Genomic DNA, 22,865 nt, shown 5'->3' with positions numbered 1-22,865 from the left:
AAGGAGTGCTGCACTGTTGGAGGTTTGGATTGAAATATTAAACAGAGGAAGAGTAGGGAAGTTACCCCCAGTGCCCTGACCAATATTTATCCTTCAGTCAATACCACATAGATTACCCAGAGTGTGATCACGTTGCTGTTTGAGTCCACTGAATGCATTTTAGCTGCTGTTATAACCTACATTATCACTACACTTCAAGGAATACGCAAGTGGCTGTAAAGTGCTTATACAATGTCTGATGAGGTGCTATATAAATGCAAGTCTTTATTTTTCATGAATTGGAGTGAAGCAAAACAAACTTTGAACTTTTTGGGGGAGTGGATGTCAGTGGTGTGTGGTGAGGTGAACAGTTAAATGTCATCAAATGTGTATTTTAAGAACAATTAGGATGTGACTTATATTATCAGCTGACACCATAATGATCACAACACAAAAAAAAGGAAAATATATTTGACATAGCAATGACAGGCCCTTAAACCACAATTGCCATCTCTCTCTCTCTCTACCACACACAGTCAGTGCTGGGTCACATTCATTTTCCTTTCCCTTTTTCCTTTGTTTAAGGGCTTGTGACTCAAGAGGCTGTTAGAGAGGGACAATGTATTGGAGAGGGTCAGGGATTGAGACAGAGTGTTGGAAAGGGACAGTGTGTCAGAGAGGGTCAGGGAGAGGATGTCAGAAATGCTCGGGTGGGAGAGGGGAGTGTAAGGGAGAGGGTGTGGGAGAGAAGGAGAATGAGGGAGAGAATGAGGATGGGAGAGTGAGGTGAGGGAGGGTGTTTGAGGTTGACAGGAGGAAGATTGGGAGGAGTGAGGATGAAGGGAAGGGACATGGAGGTTGAGAGAGGAGAGTAAGGATAAGGAGATGGAAGGAGGAGGGAGGGGTGTAAGGATGAGGGAGGAGAGTAAGGATAAGGAGGAGGGAGATGGAGGGAAGTGGGAGATGGAGAGTAAGGATAAGGAGGAGGGAGGTGGAGAGTAAGGATAAGGAGGTGGGAGATGGAAGGAGGAGGGAGGGGTGTAAGGATGAGGGAGATGGAGAGTAAGGATAAGGAGAAGGGAGATGGAGGGAGGAGGGAGGGGTGTAAGGATAAGGATAAGGAGAAGGGAGATGGAAGGAGGAGGGAGGTGGAGAGTAAGGATAAGGAGGAGGTAGAGGTTAAGTCCAGCCCAGAGGGCGGGACCCGCAGTGACGCGGGGTTGGAGAGTAAATGTCCCTGGCAGAGAAGGAAAGCAAGTGGAGTCCCTCCTCCCGGCCGTTTGTGTCTAACAGAGTGATCCCGGAGAGCGGGCAGATCCCGGCCGCGATGGAAGCGGATGAATCAGATCAGATCAAAGCTCGGCGCGTCGATGAAAAAGGTGACACCGTCCGCTCTCTGACACCGGGGGGGGGAGAGTATAACACGGGGGGAGGGGGACTGTAACACGGGGAGGGGGAGGGGGACTGTAACGTGGGGGGGGGGGGGGACTGTAACGTGGGGGGGGGGGGGGACTGTAACGTGGGGGGGGGGGACTGTAACACGGGGAGGGGGAGGGGGACTGTAACGTGGGGGAGGGGGAGAGAGACTAACACGGGGGGGTGGGGGTGGGGGAGAGACTGTAACACGGGGGGGGAGGGGGGAGAGACTGTAACATTGAGGGGGACTTATGGGGGAGAAGTTGGTGTGGAGTCTTTAGACCTGGGGAAGTGGGGGGGGGAAGCTGTAATACTTGGGGGTGGGGTGGGGATGATTGTAGTTTGGGGGGGGAGCTGTAACAGTGGGGGGGGGGGGCCTGTAATATGGGGTGGTGAAAATAGGGGGCTGTACAAATGGTGTGGGTGGGGGTTGGGGTAGACCCTGTAATTACTGGGGGAGATGAAGGGGGGAGAGCAGGTTCGAGGCTGCCATAGCAGAGGCGGGGAGGAGGAGGAGGAGGAGGGGGTGGGGTGGGGAAGAGAGTAATGGGGGGAGGGAGAGACTCTTATACCAGGGGTGGGGGTCTTGGTCCCTCCCTCCATGCCTCACTAACATTCCCTCCCCCCTGTATCTCTCCCTGTCGTTCTCCGACTGCCCCCTCCCCATACAGTACAGAAATGGCTGGAGAGACCTTTGGGAATGTTACAGGATGCAGATGGTGGTTTGAAACAAGATTAGTTTCCGAAGTATGCATGTTGGTGGGGAACAGACAGGCAATTAATCGCATGAAATTTTAGTAAGGGCATAGAGAGACTCCAGGAAAGAAATCTCACGTCACAATAATTCCTCTTTGTCAGTTGCATTACTATAAACAGTGATCCCAACAGAGATGGAAACCAAATAAGATGCAGTATTTGTTTAATGTATGAGGCATTTGTTTTGCGAAAAACATCTTTAAAAGTGAGGAACGTGACTGGAGGTAGCTTTTTGTTGACCCTTGCAGTAAATGTTGCAGTAGCTGACAAGGAAAATTATACCCTGCAAATCAGATCAATAATGTTTCCTTTTATTTTGTATGTAATTGTATTCCTGCTTCTAATTTTTGTTTATCCTGTTTATCCTGCAATATTTAGTTTGATGTACACAATGGGGGTGGTTGTGTGTTGACGGTTTATTTTCAACCCCAGCTACTTGAACCACTTTATATATCGAGCAGATGATACAATCTGTTTTCAGGCTACAAGATCAAGCCTGGGCAGGTGGCTAAAAACCAGATTCCTGCGTTTTCTATAGCTTCTTTCAGGAATTCAATGTATTGGAGCTGCCAAGATTGTTTCTGACTGCACAATGTAAGAAATGGAAGCAGGATGGTGTTCTGGAGCCCCCTCTGCTTTTCAATACGCCAGGAGCTAATCGTTGCCTTCAGCATTTTACTGCCTGCTTCCTCTATCCCTTAATTTCCCTGAGTGCCAACATTTCTGTCTCAGCCTTAAATCTACTCAGTGGTGGAATATCCATAACCCTGTTGGGTGGAGAGTTCCACAAATTCACAGCCTTTTGAATGAAGAACCTTATCCTGAGACCTGCTGTGTTCAAAGTTCCCTCAGTCGAGTAAATTCAGTAGGTCAGACTATTTTGGGATTCCCTACAACTCTAATGGCAAGCTTTCAATCTCGGGCAACAGAATATGATCACTTTATATGAACATTTCCAGAGTAGTTTTGCACATGAAGTAAAATTATTGAACAAAGGTCTTGTTACAAATCAACCTTGATGAGTAACCTCATTCAACTCATCTGCACACTTCTAGTTCCTCAGTAACGTTGTCAAAGGCTGTCATTTTCATTAAGATGATTCTATTCCATGTGGTTTACTTAGGTAGCTCTTCCCTGCACCCCTCCCCAACATTCGCAATCCAGCTGTATCCCAGTCACACTATCTAAGAGAATGCCAGAATCAGTCCTGTGTGAGAGTGGAACTGGGGTCTGGTCATGATGCTTCTCACAGTCAAATAGCAGGCCTAGACTCATGCAGCTGATGAGCAGAATGCAGAGGGTAACAATTACCTATTGACTGTCACTGCAGCAGTGAGGTGTTAAATATTGTGGGTGGGTGGATGGGTAGTGGGAAGTTGGCAGATGGAAAAGAAAAAGGAAATTGTGGTTACGTTACATTATCGCTTTGTTTATGACACTGGTGCAAGTGTATTTGACATTGGTGTGAGTGTACGATCACAATTATTGTACCAGTTTACTTCAGTTTGTGATCTTGCTACTTGTTAATTCCTCCCCTCTGATCGCTCGCACTACTGCAACCATAACGGTGACCACAAGTACTTCAGAAAAGTGTTATCTTTCTTGAGTGCTTTGGCTTAAAATCCATAGGTGTACTGCTGGGTATAAAGATTTCAATGATGTGAAAATTTCTTCATGTTTCAGCACCCACCAACTTCTGTGTATAAAAGCAAACTTACCTCACCTATCACCTTTAACCTTTCCTCCTTCACCTTAAGCCTATGACATTTTCACCCTGAGGAAAAAGATGAAAAAACTCTATCATTCCTGCCTTTCTGCTTGTTACTTAGTGTTGAAAGGCGACATGGCCATTTGAGCTGTATTTATGTTTTTGTAAATTGCAAGTGTTTTCCCCATCTTGCTTCTATATCTTGGATTCCATTTGTTGAGTTTGGGAATAACAGGCTTTTCATGTTTGTGCTGGGGCAAGTTTTCAGTTCAGCAATAAAAGGTAAATCATTGACCCAAATGGATCGTTCACCTCAGTGGTAACCATTCTCTTGGCTTTTCCTCACGTGATTCCACTGCCTAGACTCAACTCTGAATTTTAGCTCCTAAGAAAGTTGTAAACTATTGTTTACAAAAGTTGTAATTTTGCTTACCTCCCCTCCCCCTTTATTTTTTAGCATTTTGTCAGCCTTCTTCACATAAATTTGTTCTTGATAATTTACAATTGGCCTTTGTTCAATAGTTTGTTCGTCGTCTGTGAAACTGCTGTGGGAATGTTCCTACAAAGTATCACCAAAAATTGAAACTTGGCCACTGGAATCGTTGGGAATTTCAAAATAGTCTGACCTACTGAGTTTAGACCTCCTCCATCCATGCACACGGAGAGAAAAAGCAATGCCACAGAGGAGACAACTCAAAACAACCTAATCTATCACTGATTGAAGTTCCAAACCTTCTCTTAACCATTACTCAAGGGGAAATGATAAAGAATGTGCTGAAAGGGGAATTTTGCATGGAGATGAGTGCAAGGTACCCAGCACATTGGTGAGTAGTGTGCATTGAACAATAGCTGATTTTAGCTGGTTCGTTTCCATTTGCCTGGGTCTGGAATGGGGGGGGCTGCCAATATAACATTGTCACACAGTGAGTCCAATGATGAATTCAGGTTGGATTTCTTTGCCCAGAAATTGATGAGAATGTGAAGCGGCTGCATTGGGCAGTTGAGTTAGATTGTGCAGATGAGTTTAACGGGAGGGTAGCGGGGACAAACGAGCAGCAGGATATGCTTGTAGGGAGGGAGAGCAGGTTCGTGTGGAATATAAACTCTAGTATTCGCCATTTGAACCGAATGAACCTCGTACTGTCCTGTATATCCTATTTAATATTTTAAACTGAGGATGTCCCGATGCTCTTAACATATCTCAGTGCAACACAGGAACAGGCCCTTCAACCCACCATGTCTGTGCTGACCATGATGCCATTCTAAACTAATCCCACTTGCCTGCACTAATCCCTCTCTATTCCCTGCCTGTTCATGCTTCTGTCCTATCTGCTTCTACCACCTCCCCTGGCAGTGTGTTCCAGGCACCTACTAACCTCTGTGTAAAAAAAGAACCTCGCACATCTTTTAAACTTTCCATCTTCACTTTAAACCTCTGGCCCCCAGTATTCCACATGCCTATGCTGGGGAAAAAGGCTTAAAAATTCCTTGTCGTTTCTGCAGTTTCAAGATTTGTCAGATTTTTGATTTCTCGTGGCTAAGTCTGCACGGTACTGCCTGTCCCTAATTGTCCTTGAACTTGCTAGGGGCATTTCAGGGGGCATTTAAGAACCAACCACATTGCTGTGGGTCTGGCGTCATATTTAGAACAAACAGGTAGAGATGGCAAATCTTCTTCTTTAATGGCATTAGTAAGCCAGAAAAGGATTTTCATTTATATGGTTTTGCAGTCACCAGGACCGAGACTAGATTTCCAATTTAATTCATTCAATGAGTTCTAGCTGCATTGGAACCAAATATCCACAGAGCTTTATCTTCTTGGTTTCTAATCCAGTGGCATTAAATATGGATTTTAAATTTACCACCTCATAATTATCCCTTCAGTATACAAGTTAATTTACAGCTTGCATGGCAGGATATTTTGCAATTCAGAGTGGACAACAAAAACATCACATTCCACTGCTACGCTTTACTGAAATACTAGCAACAACACGACAACCATGGGAAGGATTCCCCGTGCATTTATAATGAGCCTCACACTGCAACAAACTGCTTAGTTGCAATTATTGAATGATGCCAACTAGTTACATAATTCCCCTGTCTACTCAACTTGGTAATTAACACTGCAGTATTCATCTTCAAGACCCACAGCAGAGAAATTATAGTTAGACTCAGTACCTCAAACAGGACTGCAGAAAGCTGACATTCTCTTAATTTCAAACAGCTCTCACTTCATTTATGTAAAGGAATCAAAGTGCTGACCAAGACAAAAAAAAGAGTTTTGCATTTGTATTGCACCTTTGATGACCCCAAAGAGTAGTGAAGTGCATAACGGTCAGTTAATTTTGGGCGGCACGGTGGCACAGTGGTTAGCACTGCTGCCTCACAGCGCCTGAGACCCGGGTTCAATTCCACGTTCTCCTCGTGTCTGCGTGGGTTTCCTCTGGGTGCTGCGGTTTCCTCCCACAGTCCAAAGATGTGCGGGTCAGGTGAATTGGCCATGCTAAATTGCCCGTAGTGTTAGATAAGGGGTAAATGTAGGGGTATGGGTGGGTTGCACTTCGGCGGGTCGGTGAGGACTTGTTGGGCCGAAGGGCCTGTTTCCACACTGTAAGTAATCTAATCTAATCTAATCTTAATTATTGCAAAGTGCAGTCCCTCTTGGAACGTAGGAAAGATGGTAGGGTGCACAGACAGCAACTTGTTAGTGAGCAGATATCAGCTTGACTTATTTTGATTATGAGAGAAATATCAACTACATTTCTTTGATATATCACTGCATTTTGTACAATTGACATTTAATGAGTGGCAAACAGGTTAGCCACTGAACAGAGGGGAAATGATCTAAATAGGAAGTGAGGGACTCGGGGACAAAAGCATTAAGGGAAGCGAATTCAATGCATCTCTTGAAGCCAAGGTGCTGAGGAGAGAAGTTGTTGCTAGACAGTGACCAAATGACTAAAGGAGCAGTAGTAGCTTGGAGTGGGGGTGATGTCAGGAGACCAGAGACGGCTTCGGAAAAACTTAAGGAATGTCAGCCATTGATGAAGCTAAAATGAGGAGGAGAGCACAAGGGTGGTTTTAGGGGAACAGAGATTTGAGTTGGTGAAGGTTAGATAGAGTCACAAGTCACATGTCACCAGGTTATGGTCAACAGGTTTATTTGAAATCACAAGCTTTTGGAGTGCTGCTTCTTCGTCAGGTGAAGTCAAGGGAAGCACACAGGCACAGAATTTATAGGTAGAAAGATCAAAAGGAAAGAGCATCACTACGAAAGCTTGTGATTTCAAATAAACCTGTTGGACTATAACCTGGTGTCATGACTTCTTACGTTGTCATCACCAGCACCTCCACGTCAAAGTTAGATAGGGCAGGGGGAGCCCATGAATTAAACATGAGAGAAATGAGAAGATTTTGCCTTGCTGATGAGTCAGATATAAGGCAAGATGCAGATTTCTGGCACAAACAGTACATACTAGTAGCCTTTATCTTCAAGGCTTAAGCAGAGTCATGTGAGGAAAAGCCGAGAGAAAGGTTACTCCGTAGGTGCAATGTCCATTTGGGTCAATGATTTACCTTTTATTGCTGAACTGAAAACTTGAGCCAGCACACAAACATAAAAAGCCTGCTCACTAGTTATTCCCAAACTCCAATAAATGGAATCCAAGATATAGAAGCAAGACGGAGAAAACACTTGCAATTTACAAAAATATAAATACAGCTCAAATGACTGGCATGGTAGCTCAGAGGTTAGCACTGCTACCTCACAGTGCCAGGGACCTGGGTTCGATTCCACCTTCCGAGGACTGTTTCTGCAGAGTATGCACCTTCTCCCTGCGTGGATTTCCTCTGGGTGCTCTAGTTTCTTCCCACAATCCAGAGATGTGTAGGTTAGGTGATATGGCCATGCTAAATTGCGCATTGAGTCCAGGCATGTGCAGGTTAGGTGGATTAGCGATGGGAATTACAGTGATAGGGTAAAGGTCTGAGTGGGAAGATGGGTGTGGACTTGATGGGCCAAATAGCCTACTTCCACACTGTAGGGATTCCATGACTACGTAGAGATTTACCACTAAGTAAATGCCCCCTGAAATGCCCCTAGCAAGTTCAAGGACAATTAGGGACAGGCAGTACCGTGCAGACTTAGCCACGAGAAATCAAAAATCTGACAAAGGACAGTGTCTTTTTTCCATTTTGCTTTACCCTTTAATGTATTGGTCCAAATACACTCAATTTTGTGTTAAAATTAATTTCTTTTATCATGGTCTGATTTGTAAACTGGAAGTTTAAGGTTTCGTTTAAGTGAGCAGAAAGCTTGAGGAAGATGGGGAATCTGCCTCCTTTAGTTATAAGACCTTCCTGAAACATTCAAATAAAAACAGGAAATGGTCAGTTAAGGTACCCTTTGTGCAGAGAGAGAAACAGAATTAATATTTCTGATGGGAAGGTCATCAGCCTGAAATGTTTAACCTGGTTAAACAGAAGCTGCCTGACTTGTTGAGTATTAACTGCAATGCTAGGAATCTGAAATAATTTGTTTTTAACATTGAAAATGGTACAAATAGAATCCCATGGGCAACAAACTAGATTTTATGGAAGTTGATGAGAGTCTTGTTTGTTTTTGGTTTTTGGTATGCTTTCCTTAATTGGTCAGAGTATTGAGTACAGGAATTGGGAGGTCATGTTGCAGCTGTACAGGCCACTGTTGAAATATTGTGCGCAATTTTGGTCTCCTTCCTACCGGAAGGATTTTGTGGAACTTGAAAGGGTTCCGAAAAAACTTACAAGGATGTTGCAGGGGTTGGAAGATTTGAGCTGTAGGGAGATACTGAACAGGCTAGGGCTGTTTTCCCTGGAGTGTCAGAGGCTGAGGGGTGATCTTATAGAGATTTAATAAAATCATGAGGGGTATGGATAGAATAAATAGACAAAGTCATTTCCCTGGGGTGGGAGAGTCCAGAACTAGAAGGCATAGGTTTAGGGTGAGAGGGGAAGATATAAAAGAGACCTAAGAGGCAACTTTTTTATGTTTAGGGTGGTTTGTGTATGGAATGAGCCATCAGAGGCGGTGGTGGAGGCTGGTACAACTGCAACATTTAAAAGGCATTTGGATGGGTATATGAATAGGAAGGGTTTGGAGGGATATGGGCCAGCTGCTGGCAGGTGGGCCTAGATTGAGTTGGGTTATCTGGTCGGCATGGACAGGTTGGACCGACAGGTCTGTTTCTGTGCTGTACATCTCTATAACTATGAATGACTGTGACGAGAAATGCAGAAAATATTTCCTTTTAATTGTGTGAGCAAAGCCAGAAGTGGGAGATATGTGTGTATTGCAATAGAGAAGGAACAAATGTTGGATTACCCACATCCTTCACAATCCAGTCAGGAATAGGCTTAAATACTAGCTGCATTTAGCTTTTGAAGAGTTTAGAATATATATTTTACTTTAATCGATATTTGTGGTTCACATAGTAATTTAGTTTCATGGATGAGAGTATTGACTGCCAATCACAAACTGCTATTGGTGAGGTGACACTCTCTTGAATTGCTGCAGGCTGTGGTTGTAGGTGTAGGTGCTCACAGGGTGGGTTTTGACCCAGTGACAGTGAAGGACTGGGTGAGTCAGGATAGTGTGTGACATGGAGGAGACCTTGTAGTTATTGTCCTTAGCCTTCGAAACGGGAGAGGTCCTGGGTTTGGAGGGTTCTGTTGAACGCGTCTTGGCAAGTTACTGCTGTGCATTTTGATGGTGGTACACACTGTTTCTGTGCGTCAGTGCTGGAGGGAGAGACTATTTTATGGGCTGGATGCGGGGAGGATCAAACAGACTGTTTTGGCCCGGATGGTGTTGAATTTCATGAAGACTGTTGGAGCTGCACTCATCCAGGCAACTTCCATGATGGAAGTTGATTCTTCCACAACACCACCACACTCCAAATTTGTGCCTCGTAGGTGCTGGGCAAGTTTTGGGATAGCAGAAGGTGAGTCACTTGCCAAAGAATTCCCAGTCTCTGCCCTGCTTTTTTGACCATGGCTAGCTCAATTGGTAGAGGGCAGTAGGGTCAAGCTTTGTGCTGGCTGCATGCTTCATTTTGGGTCTGATGGTGCAGTGGTAATGTCCCCACCTCTGGGTCAGAAGATCTGGATTCAAGCCTCTAACCATTCTGAGCTACTCTTGTAGCCACATATTTAATATGGCTTCCCCAGTTCAGTTTCTGATCAGTTGTAACTCCCAGGATGTTGGCAGTGGGGGGATTCAATGATAACGATATCACTGAACATCAAGAGGAGATGGATAGGTTTTTCTCAGTGGAGCTGGTCATGTGCAGTACAAATGTTACTTGCCAAGCTAATTTAATTAATACATAGGAGGCTAATACTTTCTGTTCTTTACTGGGATCGTCAGCTTTTAAGTTTTTGTTTTAAAAAAAAATCGAATTGCTTACAAATTTAATTTGTGCCTAAAGTAATGCATCTAAGCAGCTTTTACATTTGAGTTCTCATGTTTGTTAAAAGTGAATAATTAATGAGGGACAGAAACAGATGTCTGTATAACAAAGGTAAGTAAACAAGGTACATCTATTGCCAGACGGGATGGGTTTCTCATTAAATATCTTTGCCTTGTGTTCTTGGTTTGCGGAGTTAAATAACCGCAGGAGGATTGTACAGGTACTTGCGTGGTGTAACATTCACATGATTCCCTCAGTTCCAAATTCCAAAACTCTTTGAAACACAAGCCCTCTTACAAAAGTATTCACACCCAACTCAATTGAATAGACAAGCCATCAAACCCCTCTCTAATTTCCTGCTTCCACCCCACTGCCTTAAAGGTCTGGATTTGAAGTATTTTATAAAGTGTCAGCATTGCTACTTTTACCGTACCTGTTGCATTGAGGCGCTGACCTGTTGTATGTGGATAGACAATGCCAGGATATTTTAATCCTTTCACTAGTTCCAGTTTTGTAAAAATTCTGCTAGGAGCAAGTTCCTTGTTTGAGTTTCTAAAGAACCAATCAAACTTGTGACTATTTTAAAACCAATCCCATCATGACCTTGCTCTCTGCCTATTCACAGTGCAAGGGTGATCATTTGGGTAACACCAGCGAATGGTTACAGATTGAAGTCTCTAAGACCCAGTACAGATGTGATGGGCTGAGTGGTCTTTTGTGCTTCAAGCCTTGGTGGACCTAAACCATTACTAACTGCACTGGGGCCATTTGTGATAGCTATCCCACTTGGGTTTGGCAGAGACCTTTTTAAACATTACTGCAGATGGATTAATCTGAGCTTCATGCCACTACCCCTGTTGTGCCAGTGAGTTTGGGGGCTTTCTGTCTTGAATCCCATTCTATCATTTGTATGTTGTGTCTGATTGGCTGTGTATTGGTGAAATAGCTTCAAACTGTTTTATAAGAAAGCACTCAAGTCCATTCTGTATTTCACTTCACAGATCAGAACAACGGCAGTCTTGGATGTTGTGGTTGGGTCTTGGTAATATTGTCTTATTTCTTCATGATCATCAGTTCCCCCCTGTCCATCTGGTTATGCATAAAGGTAAGGCCATTGACATATTACCGGACCAAACTGATTAGAAAGGAAATGTGTAATTGGACTTGCAGTACGATTGCCCGACCCCAGTTTTTAATGCAAGGGCCCAGTATTGATGCCTTTTGTTCAATGCCTTCCTGCAGCAATGGCTTTAATACTGATTTATTTTCCTTGAGAGACGAGGGTTCTGTAACTAGAGGCTTTAAATTATAAAAGAGCAAAATAAAATGGGAGTAGCCCCAGTGGTTGCTTGGTTAGCCCTATTGTTCCAATGTTTTGATAATTCAGATGAATGTCGCTCCGGCTAGTTTGGGTTGCAATGTATGAACTGCATGAAAAGAGAGTGAATGTTATCTGCTGCAACCAGCCTGGTCCAACCATTGAGTAAGAAATGCTACTCATGTTTGACTCTTAAATCATCAAAGAACCTTTTCAGCTTGTGAAGCATATCGTTGTGCCATAGCCAAAATACCTTACAACCAAGAGCTTGGAATAATGCTGCAGGTCTTTCACAAATTGCCTTGTATTTTGTATCCCTATGAGTGGAAATTTTGTTAAGAATATATTTTTGGAGTTGGCATTTGCCTTTTTAGAGTTTTGCACAGCCTCAAGCAGCTCAGTTGCAGTGCCAAGAGCTGTATTCATCCCCCTAATGTGCACTCTGCATAGAGATGAAGGGACTGTCACACACACAGACTGGTCGTTGTGCACTGTTTGCATCTTCAGTGCAGTGGCTGTACCATCAGACGTGCTTTGGTAAAGATAATGGGATCTTTCAGAGCTGCTTGAGGCCATCAGTGTGGGCATTTGCAATACTGTCCCATTTTGGATAACCAGGCACTTGCTTGCTCCCAGCGCCACATACACCCTGGTATACAATGAACAATGGCATGTTTACATTACCTAATGATGTAAATCCACTCTCCCCCAACCCATACCTGCAACAACACTACCATATGTGAATTTCCATTCACATGATCTTCCTTCCGATTATGATTCTTCGTTTGCTTAAAAGTGACTTAACTTATTTTAAGGCAGCCAGAAAGTGATTGTCAGTCACCCAATCCCAGGCCAGGTTTTCGTTGCAATATTACGTGACGATTAACCCTGTTTAACTGACAGTCACGGCAACCCACGGTGTTGCAAGAGATAAAATCATAGAACCCCTACAGTGTGTAAAGAGGCCATTTGGTCCATTAAGTCTGCACCGACCTCCAAAGAACATCCCACCCAGACCCTTGCCACTATTCCCCATGGCTAATCCACCTATACATCACCAGACACTCTGGTTAACTTAGCATAGTCAGCCCACCTAGCCTGCACATCTTTAGACTGAGAGGAAATCCACACTGACATGGGGAGAACATGCAAACTCCACACAGGCTGTCACCCGAGGTTGGAATTGAACCCAGGTCCTTGGTGCTGTGAGGCAGCAGTGATAACTGCTGAGCTACTGTGTGGCCTTTATTTTCTACTGTCCTTTATTTCTTAAAATGAAGTGGTTATTTGTATTTCACCATTTGACTGCAGCCCTAGCTCTTGGTAGTTTCTGAGTACAGTTTATTAAACAGAACCAAAGTGGGAATTTGACATATTAAATCTTGAATATGTTTTTCCCCTTTTGTACTACAGATTGTCAAGGAGTATGAGCGAGCTATAATATTTAGACTTGGACGCATTCTGGCAGGAGGAGCTAAAGGGCCAGGTAAGGACAAGGAAAAATTAAACACCAGTCTATCACTCAAACTACCAATATAAGTTGTACTTTTGAATTTTCAATTGGTTTTCTTATTGAATTCTTTAAAATCAACAGTCTTTCTCTGTAAATCTTCCTTATGCATGTCCTTCCTGTTGTCATGAATTTGGATGATGCTTTGATGTCCTCATTTAACTGCCAAGAATGGGAATTCTAGTTTATATTATATAACCTTACACATTGTTGAAGTCCTGAAATCTCTTAGCTCATTATAGAATGTTTACAGCACAAAAGGAGGCCATTTAGTCCATTCTCTGTACTGTCTCTCTCGAAGAGCACTTCTGCAATCCTTCCTCCCCAAGCCTTGCTTTTTTTCCCGCTCCCTGGGCACTCATCCAATTCACTTTTGAGCCAAAATTGCATCTGCCTCCATTACAGTCTCAGTACATTCCAGATCCTAAACATTTGCTGCATGGAAAAGATTTTCCTCATGTCATTGTTGGTAAAGTTGGTGTCTTTTATATTCTCCCTGTTCATCTAATGAAAACATTTTCTCTCTATCTACGTCATCCAAACCCCTCATAATTTTGAACACCTCTCTAACTCCTTCCCACTTAACTGAAGTCCTTCAGTTCTAATAAATCTGTTCAAAAGCCAAATCATGTATACATATTGAAAACAATTTTGTCCCTGCTTCTAGATAAGGAATGCCTCAACTTTAAAATGCTCAATCTTTTGTGTTCAAATTCCTCTGAAGTACCAGCCCTCCTTATTTGTGTAGCTTCTTCCAGGTCTTCAATCCTTCAACACTCAGACTGCTCCAAGGCTGGCTTTTTGAACATCTCCCATTCAAATCATTCCACCAATGGTGACTGGGCGAGACCTTAAGCACCAGATTTCCCTCCCTAAACTTCACTGCCTTTATACTTACCTCTGTCCTCCTGTTTGGCAATCTCCTTTTGAAATCGACCTCTTTGACCCAGCTTTCAGACAGTGTACCCCTCCCCCCAACAATACGACTAGCCGTCACATTTTGATGAAGTATGAAGTGCCTCGTGAGGTTTTGTGCTGTCAAAGGCACTGTGTGCTCGTGTTGTTGTTGCTCGTCCACTGCTAATGTCATCGCGGTTTTGTTTTTATTAGAAGTGGATGGGGTCAGTAATGTACACAATGCCACCCCCAATGAGAGCCCTTTTTGAAGTTGGGCACTTCAGTGCAGTTTAGGGAAACCTCGACCCAATGCATGTTGTATTGGGGGCTCTGTAGGTTGATGTGGCTTTTTAAGATGGTCTGTCTTGACGATTTAAAGCTGCATGTTTGCTAAAGAGGCTCAGTGGTTGCACGGCTTTGACAAAATATCTTCTGCCTTTTTTCTTTCCGTCCGACCGGTTCAATTTCACAGCATTGTGACTTACAAAAATGGACGCTGCTTTTCTTTTTAATGTTCTCCTCTCCTCTCAAGGCACTGACTTGCGCTGGGGTTTGGTTCCACGTGCGTTGTCAGCCAGGCCTCAGCAGGTACCTCAGCCTAAGCGGCAGTTGTTGATTTTCAATGCTGTTATTCTTTGTGCTGTGTGGCCCAGCCGTCTATTCCCAGTCTCATTTTAGTGGGCGGATGGTCTGTGGCCATTCTTTAGATAGTGGAGCCAGGGATTTCCTCCCCAGGCAGTGGTGTTAGCGATCATTGGAGGTGATGGAAGGGGGTGATGTTAAATTGACTTCCAGCCTCTTGCTTCCCTCTGCTGTATTGCTGCTTTCTCATCCACCCTGTTCAAATGAGAAAGCCAACACTAGATTTAATATCAGGTGAAGATCAATATTTTACTTAGCCTTAGTGGGGAGGACATCAAAATGCTCCTCAGTTTTTGTTGGTGTCAATGGGAAATGTGAATTAGATTTGTCCGTTTTCTTTTCTGTCTCCTGCCCAACTTCTGTCATTCCTCCCTACGACTGACTCGGGTCAGCTGATCCAAGTGCTGGAGTTTCCACCATGTTTCTGTTTTTCCTTTAAATGAGAACTCCCCCAACCATCTAGATTCAAATCTACCATCATGGAAGTTCTTGGGATCTGAACGGGGCTTCCCTGATCTCCCTCCACAAGAGGTACCTCTGCTCGACATTTTACCCCTGAGTGAGTCCCGGGGTGGCTGGGAGGAGCAGCGATGCTGTGCATTTTGACGTAAGTTTGAAGTGTGACATTTTAACTAGAGTGTTGTCCTCCTGGGGCTGGTTTCTGAAGCATGGGGAAGGTATGAGAGAGGAGGCAAGTTGTATAAGGGGGGAAAGAAACTCCTCTGTTAATGGTGGAAAGAAAGAAACAAATTCTCATTATTGTCTTCCCTCCCTCAATGAGTGGGTTTAGAATAAAAGCAGCTGATTCACTTGTAGAGATCCACCGCTTATAGGAAATTCCGTGGTCAAACAAGTATGTGCACAAGTTTGGGCGGCACGGTGGCACAGTGGTTAGCACTGCTGCCTCACAGCGCCAGGGACCTGGGTTCAATTCCCGCCTCAGGCGACTGACTCTGTGGAGTTTGCACATTCTCCCCGTGTCTGCGTGGGTTTCCTCCGGGTGCTCCGGTTTCCTCCCACAGTCGAAAGATGTGCGGGTCAGGTGAATTGGCCATACTAAATTGCCTGTAGTGTTAGGTAAGGGGTATATGTAGGGGTATGGGTGGGTTGCGCTTCGGCGGGTCGGCGTGGACTTGTTGGGCCGAAGGGCCTGTTTCCACACTGTAAGTAATCTAATCTAATGACACCAGTGGAAGTTGGCATGTCAAATGTAGCCTTTTGTTTTAGCTTTTTAATGTATTTGTTTTTTGGGATAGTGCCAATGGGCTTAGCTTAATGCAAAGAAACCAGTTCCAGCTGACTGCTTTTAACTTGATGGCTGTACCTGCCTGTGTATCACAGAACCCAGCCAGAATGTTATCATTCAGAAAGCCTAAGCTGTATGTTTTGTCCAGTTCATTCGATCTCTCAGCCAGATCCAAAGCTTACTTTGCAAACCTCATCTCCAAGTGAATGTCATTGAACTCCTCCAGCACCCTGGTATGGTGCAGTCTGCAATTTCCACAGTGCAGTTTCTAAATAGTTCACACTGCTGCTACTGAATCTCGGTGATGGAGGGAGGGGATGTTTGTGGATGTGGTGCCAATCAAGCAGGCTGCTTTGTCACAAATGGCGTCAAGCTGCTTGAGTGGTGTTAGAGTTGCAACCACCCCGGCAAGTGGGGAGTATTCCATCATACTCCTGACTTGTGCCTTGTAGATGGTGATGGACAGGAGATGAGTTAATCATCGCAGTAATCCTGGCCTCTGACCTGCCCTTGTAGCCACTCTGTTTATATGGTGAGTCGAGTTGAGCTTTTGGTCAGTATTAACCCCCAGGGTGTCAGTAGTGAGAGATTCAGTGATGGTACATCCATTGAATGTGAAAAGGTGATGGTTAGATTCATTCTTGTCGGAGATGGTTGTTGCCTGGCGTTTGTATGGTGTGAATGTTATTTGCCACCTGTCAGCCCAAGCCAGGATATTGTCCAGATCTTGTTGCATTTGAACATGGACTGCTTCAGTGTAGGAGGAGTCGCGAATGGTGCTGAACATTATGCAATCATCAGCAAACATCCCCACTTCTGACCTTGTGATGGAGGAAAGGTCATTGAGGAAGCAGCTGAAGATGGTGAGGCTCAGGACACTACCCTATAAAACTCTTCCAGAAATGCCCTGGGGCTGAGATGACTGATCTCCAGCAACCACAACCATCCTACTATGTGCCAGTTATAACTCCAACCAGCGGAGATTTTTTTTTCTGCCCTGATACCCATTAATTCCAGTTTTGTTAGGGCTCCTTGATGCCATACTTGGTTGAATGTGGCCTTGATGCCAAGGGCTGTCATTCTCACCTCGCCTTTGGAATATAGCTCTTTTGTCCATGTTTGAACCAAGGCTGTAATGAGGTCAGGAGCTGAGTGGCCCTGGGGGAACCCAAACTGGGTGTCACTGAGCGGGTGCTGCCTGATAGCACTGTTGGTGACACCTTTCATCATTTTACTGATGATTGAGAGTAGACTGATGGGATAGTAACTAGCCTTTTCTTGTGTACAGGCCATACCTGGGTAATTTACCACATTGCCAGGTAGATGCCAGTGTTGTAGCTGTATGGAACGTGCTTGGCTAGGGGCACAGCAGGTTCTGGAACACGTCTTCAGGACAATTGCTGGAATATTGTCCGGGCCCCTTTGCTTTTACGATACCCGTGCCTTTCACTGTTTCTTGATATTACATGGAGTGAATTCAATTGGCTGAAGACTGAAATCTGGGATGCTGGGGACCACTGGAGGAGGTGAAGTTGATCAGTAGAGCTTGGTACTTTTGGCAAATTGTTGCAAATGCTTCAGACTGATGTACTGGGTGCTCTCATTATTGAGAAAGGGACAGTTTGTGAAGCTTCCTCCTGCAGTGTGTTTTTTTTATTGTCCACCCCCATTTATGATTGGACGCAGCAGGAGTGCAGAGCTTGGGTCTGATTTGTTGGTTCTGAAATCTGTTTTTCCTTGTTGGTTCCCTGAGCAGCTGCCGCAGACCCAGTTGACCAGCTTGATCTGCAGTGCTGCTGCTGAACCACTCTGGGTGGTGGATGTTGAAGTTCCTCACCCAGAATACCTTCTGCATCCTGGCCACCCTCTGTTCTTCCTCCGAGTGCTGTTCAGCTGGAGGAGGACTGATCATCAGCTGCAGGATGTGTTACTACAGGAGGTTTCTGTACCCATGCCTGCTCTGAAACCAGGAGACTTCATGGGGGTCTGGAGTCCGTGTTGAGGACTCCCAGAACCACACTGTCTTGACTGTATATCGCTTTTCCACTACCTCTGCTGGTCAGGACATATCCAGGGAATAGTGTTGGTGTTTGATTTTTGTGAGTATAACTATGTCAAGCTCATGCCATGTCTTGTCTGAGATAATTCTCCCAATTCTGGCAGTAGCCCCTAGATGTTAGAAAGGAGGACTTTTTTTTAATGCAGACAAGGCTGTGATTGTTATTATCAATCTAGTGCCTTAGTCTCTGCACAGCATTTGCTCTTGTTTACATTTAGTGTCAACTCCATCTCATATTTATAGCACATCTCTCTATTCCTGTCTCCCCCATGTACTGATCTAATTGGCCTTTAAATGTTTCCACACTATATACCTCAGTTTCTACATGTCAGTGAATTCCTCCGTTTCACCGCATGCAGAGATATTTCTTTTGAGTTCTTTATCAGATTTATCAGTGACCATACTGTGACCCTGGGGTGATACTTCCTAAGTTTCCTTTGACCTCTATTATAAGATTGTGAATGGCATGGGTAGAGTGGAAAGTATGAGGCTTTTTTTTCCCAGGGTGGAAAGATCAGTTACTAGGGGACACAGGTTCATGGTACAGGGGGAGGCGGGGGGGATCATTTGAAAGAGATGCGCGAGGCAAGTTTTTCACACACACGGTGGTGAGTGCCTGCAATGTGCTGCCAGAGGAGATGGCGGAAGCAGACACAATAGCAGCATTCAAGAAACACCTGGACAAGTACATGAATAGGAAAGCAATAAAGGGATAGGGATCCTGTAAGTGAAGGGCAAAATGTGTTGGCACAGGCTTGGAGGGCCGAAGGGCCTGCTCCTGTGCTAAACTGTTCTTCATTCTTTGTACTTGTCTGGGTGAAATGGGACAAGTGAAAATTCAGAGCTTATTTGGAATGTTCTGCAAAATGCCTCAAAACAACAATTAAATAGGTGCAGCACAGAATGAGCCATTCCTGATGAAGGGCTTATGCTTGAAACGTCGATTTTCCTGCTCCTCAGATGCTGCCTGACCTGCTGTGCTTTTCCAGCACCACTCTGACCTCTACTCTGGTTTCCAGCATCTGCAGTCCGCACCTTTGCACAGCACAGAATGAGGCCCATGCTGTTTTCTGTAAGAACAACTCCACTAGTACCACCCTTATACCATTTCCCTGTAGCATTGGGATTTCATTTCTTTTCAGTTAATTCTCCAACTCTATGGCCTATTCTCAGGCAGTAGATTCCAGATTCTAACCATGCATCACTTTTTCTTAAAAACACAATAGTTCTGATGTGACCTTTTGGGGCTGTTTCCTATTCTCTCTGACTCACTGTCCTTTGGTTCTGGAGAACCGGTTCAATTCCTGCACCGGCTGAGATTACCATGAAGGACTCTCCATCTCAACCCATCCCCATGCCCGAGACATGGCGACGCTCAGGTTAAACAACCAGCAGCCATCTCTCCCTCTATATAATGACAGAGTGGCATTATGGTGACTTTACCTAAGATGGGACCCATTGACTTCTAAGATTACAAAGGCAGTGCTTGTTTGCAGCAAGTACCTGTTTTCTATCTTCTTCCTCCCTTTCCATAATGTGATGGGATGCTGAAGTTGTTCAGATAGTGTGCACGTGTGTGTGTGTCCGTGCGTGTTGGGAGCAGACTCTCCTGATCCGACAGCTGTGTTCAAGTCCCATGGTACTTACTGCTTGAAGGAGAGTACTCAGGGCAGTTTTGCCCCAGTTGCCTCGTCAATATTTCTCCCTCCTGCAACATTTTTATAGGAAACCGATTGTGTTTTGGTGGCTGCCTGAAGCCCAAGAAGATGTGAGCAAGAAATCTTGCTTTCAAAAAGAAAGATTATTTTAAATTAACCTGCTCGAACACCTCTGCAACAAGTGGCTCTGTGAGACTGCAGCAGTTCTGATTTGCCAACATCACAGTTGAATCTTCTGAATATCTTCATTTCCATGTAAGTTGCAGACTTGATGGGCTGAAGGGCTGTATGATTCTGAGTCTAGATGAGGAACTTCAGCCTAACGCGTGGAAGCTGAAGATCAAGCATTAACAGTGTTGTTGCTGAGTGGGCCAAGAATGCTAACGTAATGTAGGCCAGCAGACCAACCTGTTTTACTCATGTGTGTCTCTGTCAGTCCCTAATTGTCCTTGGGAAGGTGGTGGTGAACCACTTCTTGAATCACTGTTACAGCCTTTGCAGCCTTTGTGCTGAAGGATTATGCCATGCTATGAGTTAGCGAGCTCCAGGACTTTTGACCATGGACAAACGGCAATAGATTGCCAAGTCAGGATGGAGTGGAAGTTTGAAGTGGAACTTGCAGGTATGGTTATCCCCAGTGACCTGCCATCTGTGCCGCCCCCCCCCCACCCCCTCCCTTGCTAGATGTGAGATTGTAGGTCTGGAAGTTGAGGTTAGAGAATTATTTGAAGGACTGCTACACTTCATCTTGTAAGGCAGTGGTAGAGAGAATAAATGTTTATGGTGGTAACTGGGTGCCAGTCATAGAGTTATACAGCATGGAAGCAGACCCTTTGGTCAGTGCAGACAAGTTGGACCAGACCTCCTGCACTGACCAGACCTCCTACACTGATCTGGTTCCATTTGCCAGCATTTGACCCATATCCGTCTAAAGCCTTCCTATTAATGTACCCATTCAGATGCCATTTAAATGACTGTTGTTCCAGCCTCCTCCACCACCTCTGGCAGCTCATCTGGTGACAGAGAATGGGAGGTGTCAAATGTGGCGCCATTATTTAAGAAAGGTGGCAAGGAAAAGCCAGGGCACTGTAGACCAGTAAACCTAACATCTGTGGTCAGTATCAAGATTGTGGTGCTGGGAAAGCACAGCAGGTCAGGCAGCATCTGAGGAGCAGGAGAATCGATGTTTTGGGCATAAGCCCTTCAAGTTGTTGGAGGGGATTCTCAGGGACAGGATTTGCATGTATTTGGAAAGGCAGGTACTGATGAGGGATAGTCGACATAGCTTTGTGCACAGGAAATTGTGTCTCACTAACTTAATTGAAGTTTTTGTTTGAAGAAATGGTAAAGAAGGTAGATGAAGGCAGAGCGGTAGACATTGCCTATATAGACTTCCGCAAGGTATTCGAAAAGGTTCTGTATGGTAGACTGATTTGCAAGGTTAGATCACATGGAATCCATGGGGTGCTAGCCATTTAGATATAAAAATAGCTTACATGTAGGAGACAGTGTCCTGTGAGCAACAGTGTGTCACAAGAATCTGTACTGGGTCAACTGCTTTTCTTCTTTTACATAAATGATTTATCTGTGAATATAGGAGACATTGTTAGTACGTTTGCGGATGACACCAAAATAGATGGTGTAGTGGACGGTGTAAAAGGTTATCACTGAATACAATGGGATCTTGATCAGATGGGCCAATGGGCTGAGGACAGGCAGATTGAGTTTAATTTAGGTAAATGTGAGGTGTTGCATTTTGGTACGGCAAGTCAGGGCAGGACTTATACACTTATTGGTAGAGTCCTGGTGAGTATTGCTGAACAAAGTGAACTTGAGGCGTGGGTGCATTGTTCCTTGAAAATGGAGTCGCAGGTAGACAGGATAGTGAAGGTGGTGATTGGTAAGCTTGCCTTCATTGGTCAGTGCATTGAGTCTAAGAGTTGGGAGGTCATTTTGAGTTTGTACAGGACACTGGTTAAGCCACCATTAGAATAAAATAAAATTAGTCAAAGAGATTGATTTTGTTTTTCCTGGTTGGTGTTAACTACTTGAACTGCACTCATCAGGTGACTTGAGAGTATTGCAACACAGCCTTCACTTAGGCTTTGTAGACAGTGAGAAGGCTTTTGGAATCAGGTGATGAGTTGGTTACTACAGGATATCCAGTTTCTGACCTGCTGTGGTGGCAATAGTGTTTGTGACTAGTCCAATTTACTTCCTGGTCAGTGGGGCAATTCAGAAATGTAATACCCTTCACATTCAATGGCATGTCTGTAAGATTGAGTGGAAGGACCTAGGCAGAGAGTTCCAGAGATTGTGGCCTAGGCAACTGAAGGCATGGAAGTCAATGGTGTTACATCCAGATTAATTAGGAACAGGCCTAGGCTGTTTGGATCCTCAAGCCTGCTCTGCAGTTCAGTGTGATCCTGGTCATTGATTTAATGATCTGAATTTCCTCACTATGACAATAAATACTGACCATTGGTTTCAGTGCTGACTGTCAAGAGGCAAACTAGATTCGAAGAACCATTGGAAAAGCAGTGGAAATGGGCAAATTGCCAGGCATTCTCAAACTCTAGCAGCTGCTTCATCCCACTCACTTTCCCACAATTGATTTTAATTTACTTTAATTTCCCCTGTCTGTGTAGCTGCTATGCTGAAGCAGTGGCTAATGGTCCTGCCTTTCTTTTATTGTTCATTCTTGAAATGAGAACATTTATTTCCAGTCCTAATTACCCTGGAGAACATGTTCATGAGCTACTTTCTTGAATTGTTGTAGTCCGTGTGGATTAGGTGCAGCCAACAGAGGTTTTTCTGTTCCCCTGTACCGTGTTGATAAGAGAGGGCTCTGGGGTTAAGTGGAGGGTCCCTACGCATGGACTGGGAGGTAGGTTCAAGTCCGACCTGCTCCAGAGGTGTGAAATAGCATCACTGAACAGGTTGATTAGAAAAATTGGTCAAATTAATAAAAAATAAAACTGCTGGCTTTCTTGCCTTTTATAGAAGGTGTTTCGGAATCAGTCCCGTTACTGTGCGTCTGGTATTACATGTAGGTCAGAGCAGGTAAAGTCGGCAGATTCCTTCCCTGTCCATTAGTGAAACAGATGAACTTTTTTTTAACACCACTTCACGATCATTGTCAGTTTAACTCAGTGTTTTATTCCAGATTTGAACTTAAGTGAATTTAAACTTCCTCAATAGTAGGAATTGAACTTGCGTGTCTTTAG

At 44.4% G+C, this 22,865-nt stretch overlaps 1 protein-coding gene across 1 annotated transcript in view; it reads left to right on the top strand.

Annotated features, from left to right (window-relative positions):
- The first annotated feature begins 1,181 nt into the window (after positions 1-1,181).
- The window catches only part of stom (stomatin), a 50,322-nt gene continuing 28,638 nt past the window's right edge, over positions 1,182-22,865 (top strand). The window contains exons 1-3 of the mRNA XM_060841470.1: positions 1,182-1,358; positions 11,310-11,413; positions 13,040-13,112. Of these exons, the coding sequence (XP_060697453.1) occupies positions 1,211-1,358; positions 11,310-11,413; positions 13,040-13,112 (325 nt within the window). The 5' untranslated portion in view covers positions 1,182-1,210. The remainder of the gene's footprint in view (positions 1,359-11,309; positions 11,414-13,039; positions 13,113-22,865) is intronic.

Source organism: Hemiscyllium ocellatum, chromosome 21, assembly GCF_020745735.1.
Source record: "Hemiscyllium ocellatum isolate sHemOce1 chromosome 21, sHemOce1.pat.X.cur, whole genome shotgun sequence".
In the NCBI taxonomy this organism is placed as follows: domain Eukaryota; kingdom Metazoa; phylum Chordata; class Chondrichthyes; order Orectolobiformes; family Hemiscylliidae; genus Hemiscyllium; species Hemiscyllium ocellatum.
This window is presented reverse-complemented; position numbering and strand designations above follow the sequence as displayed.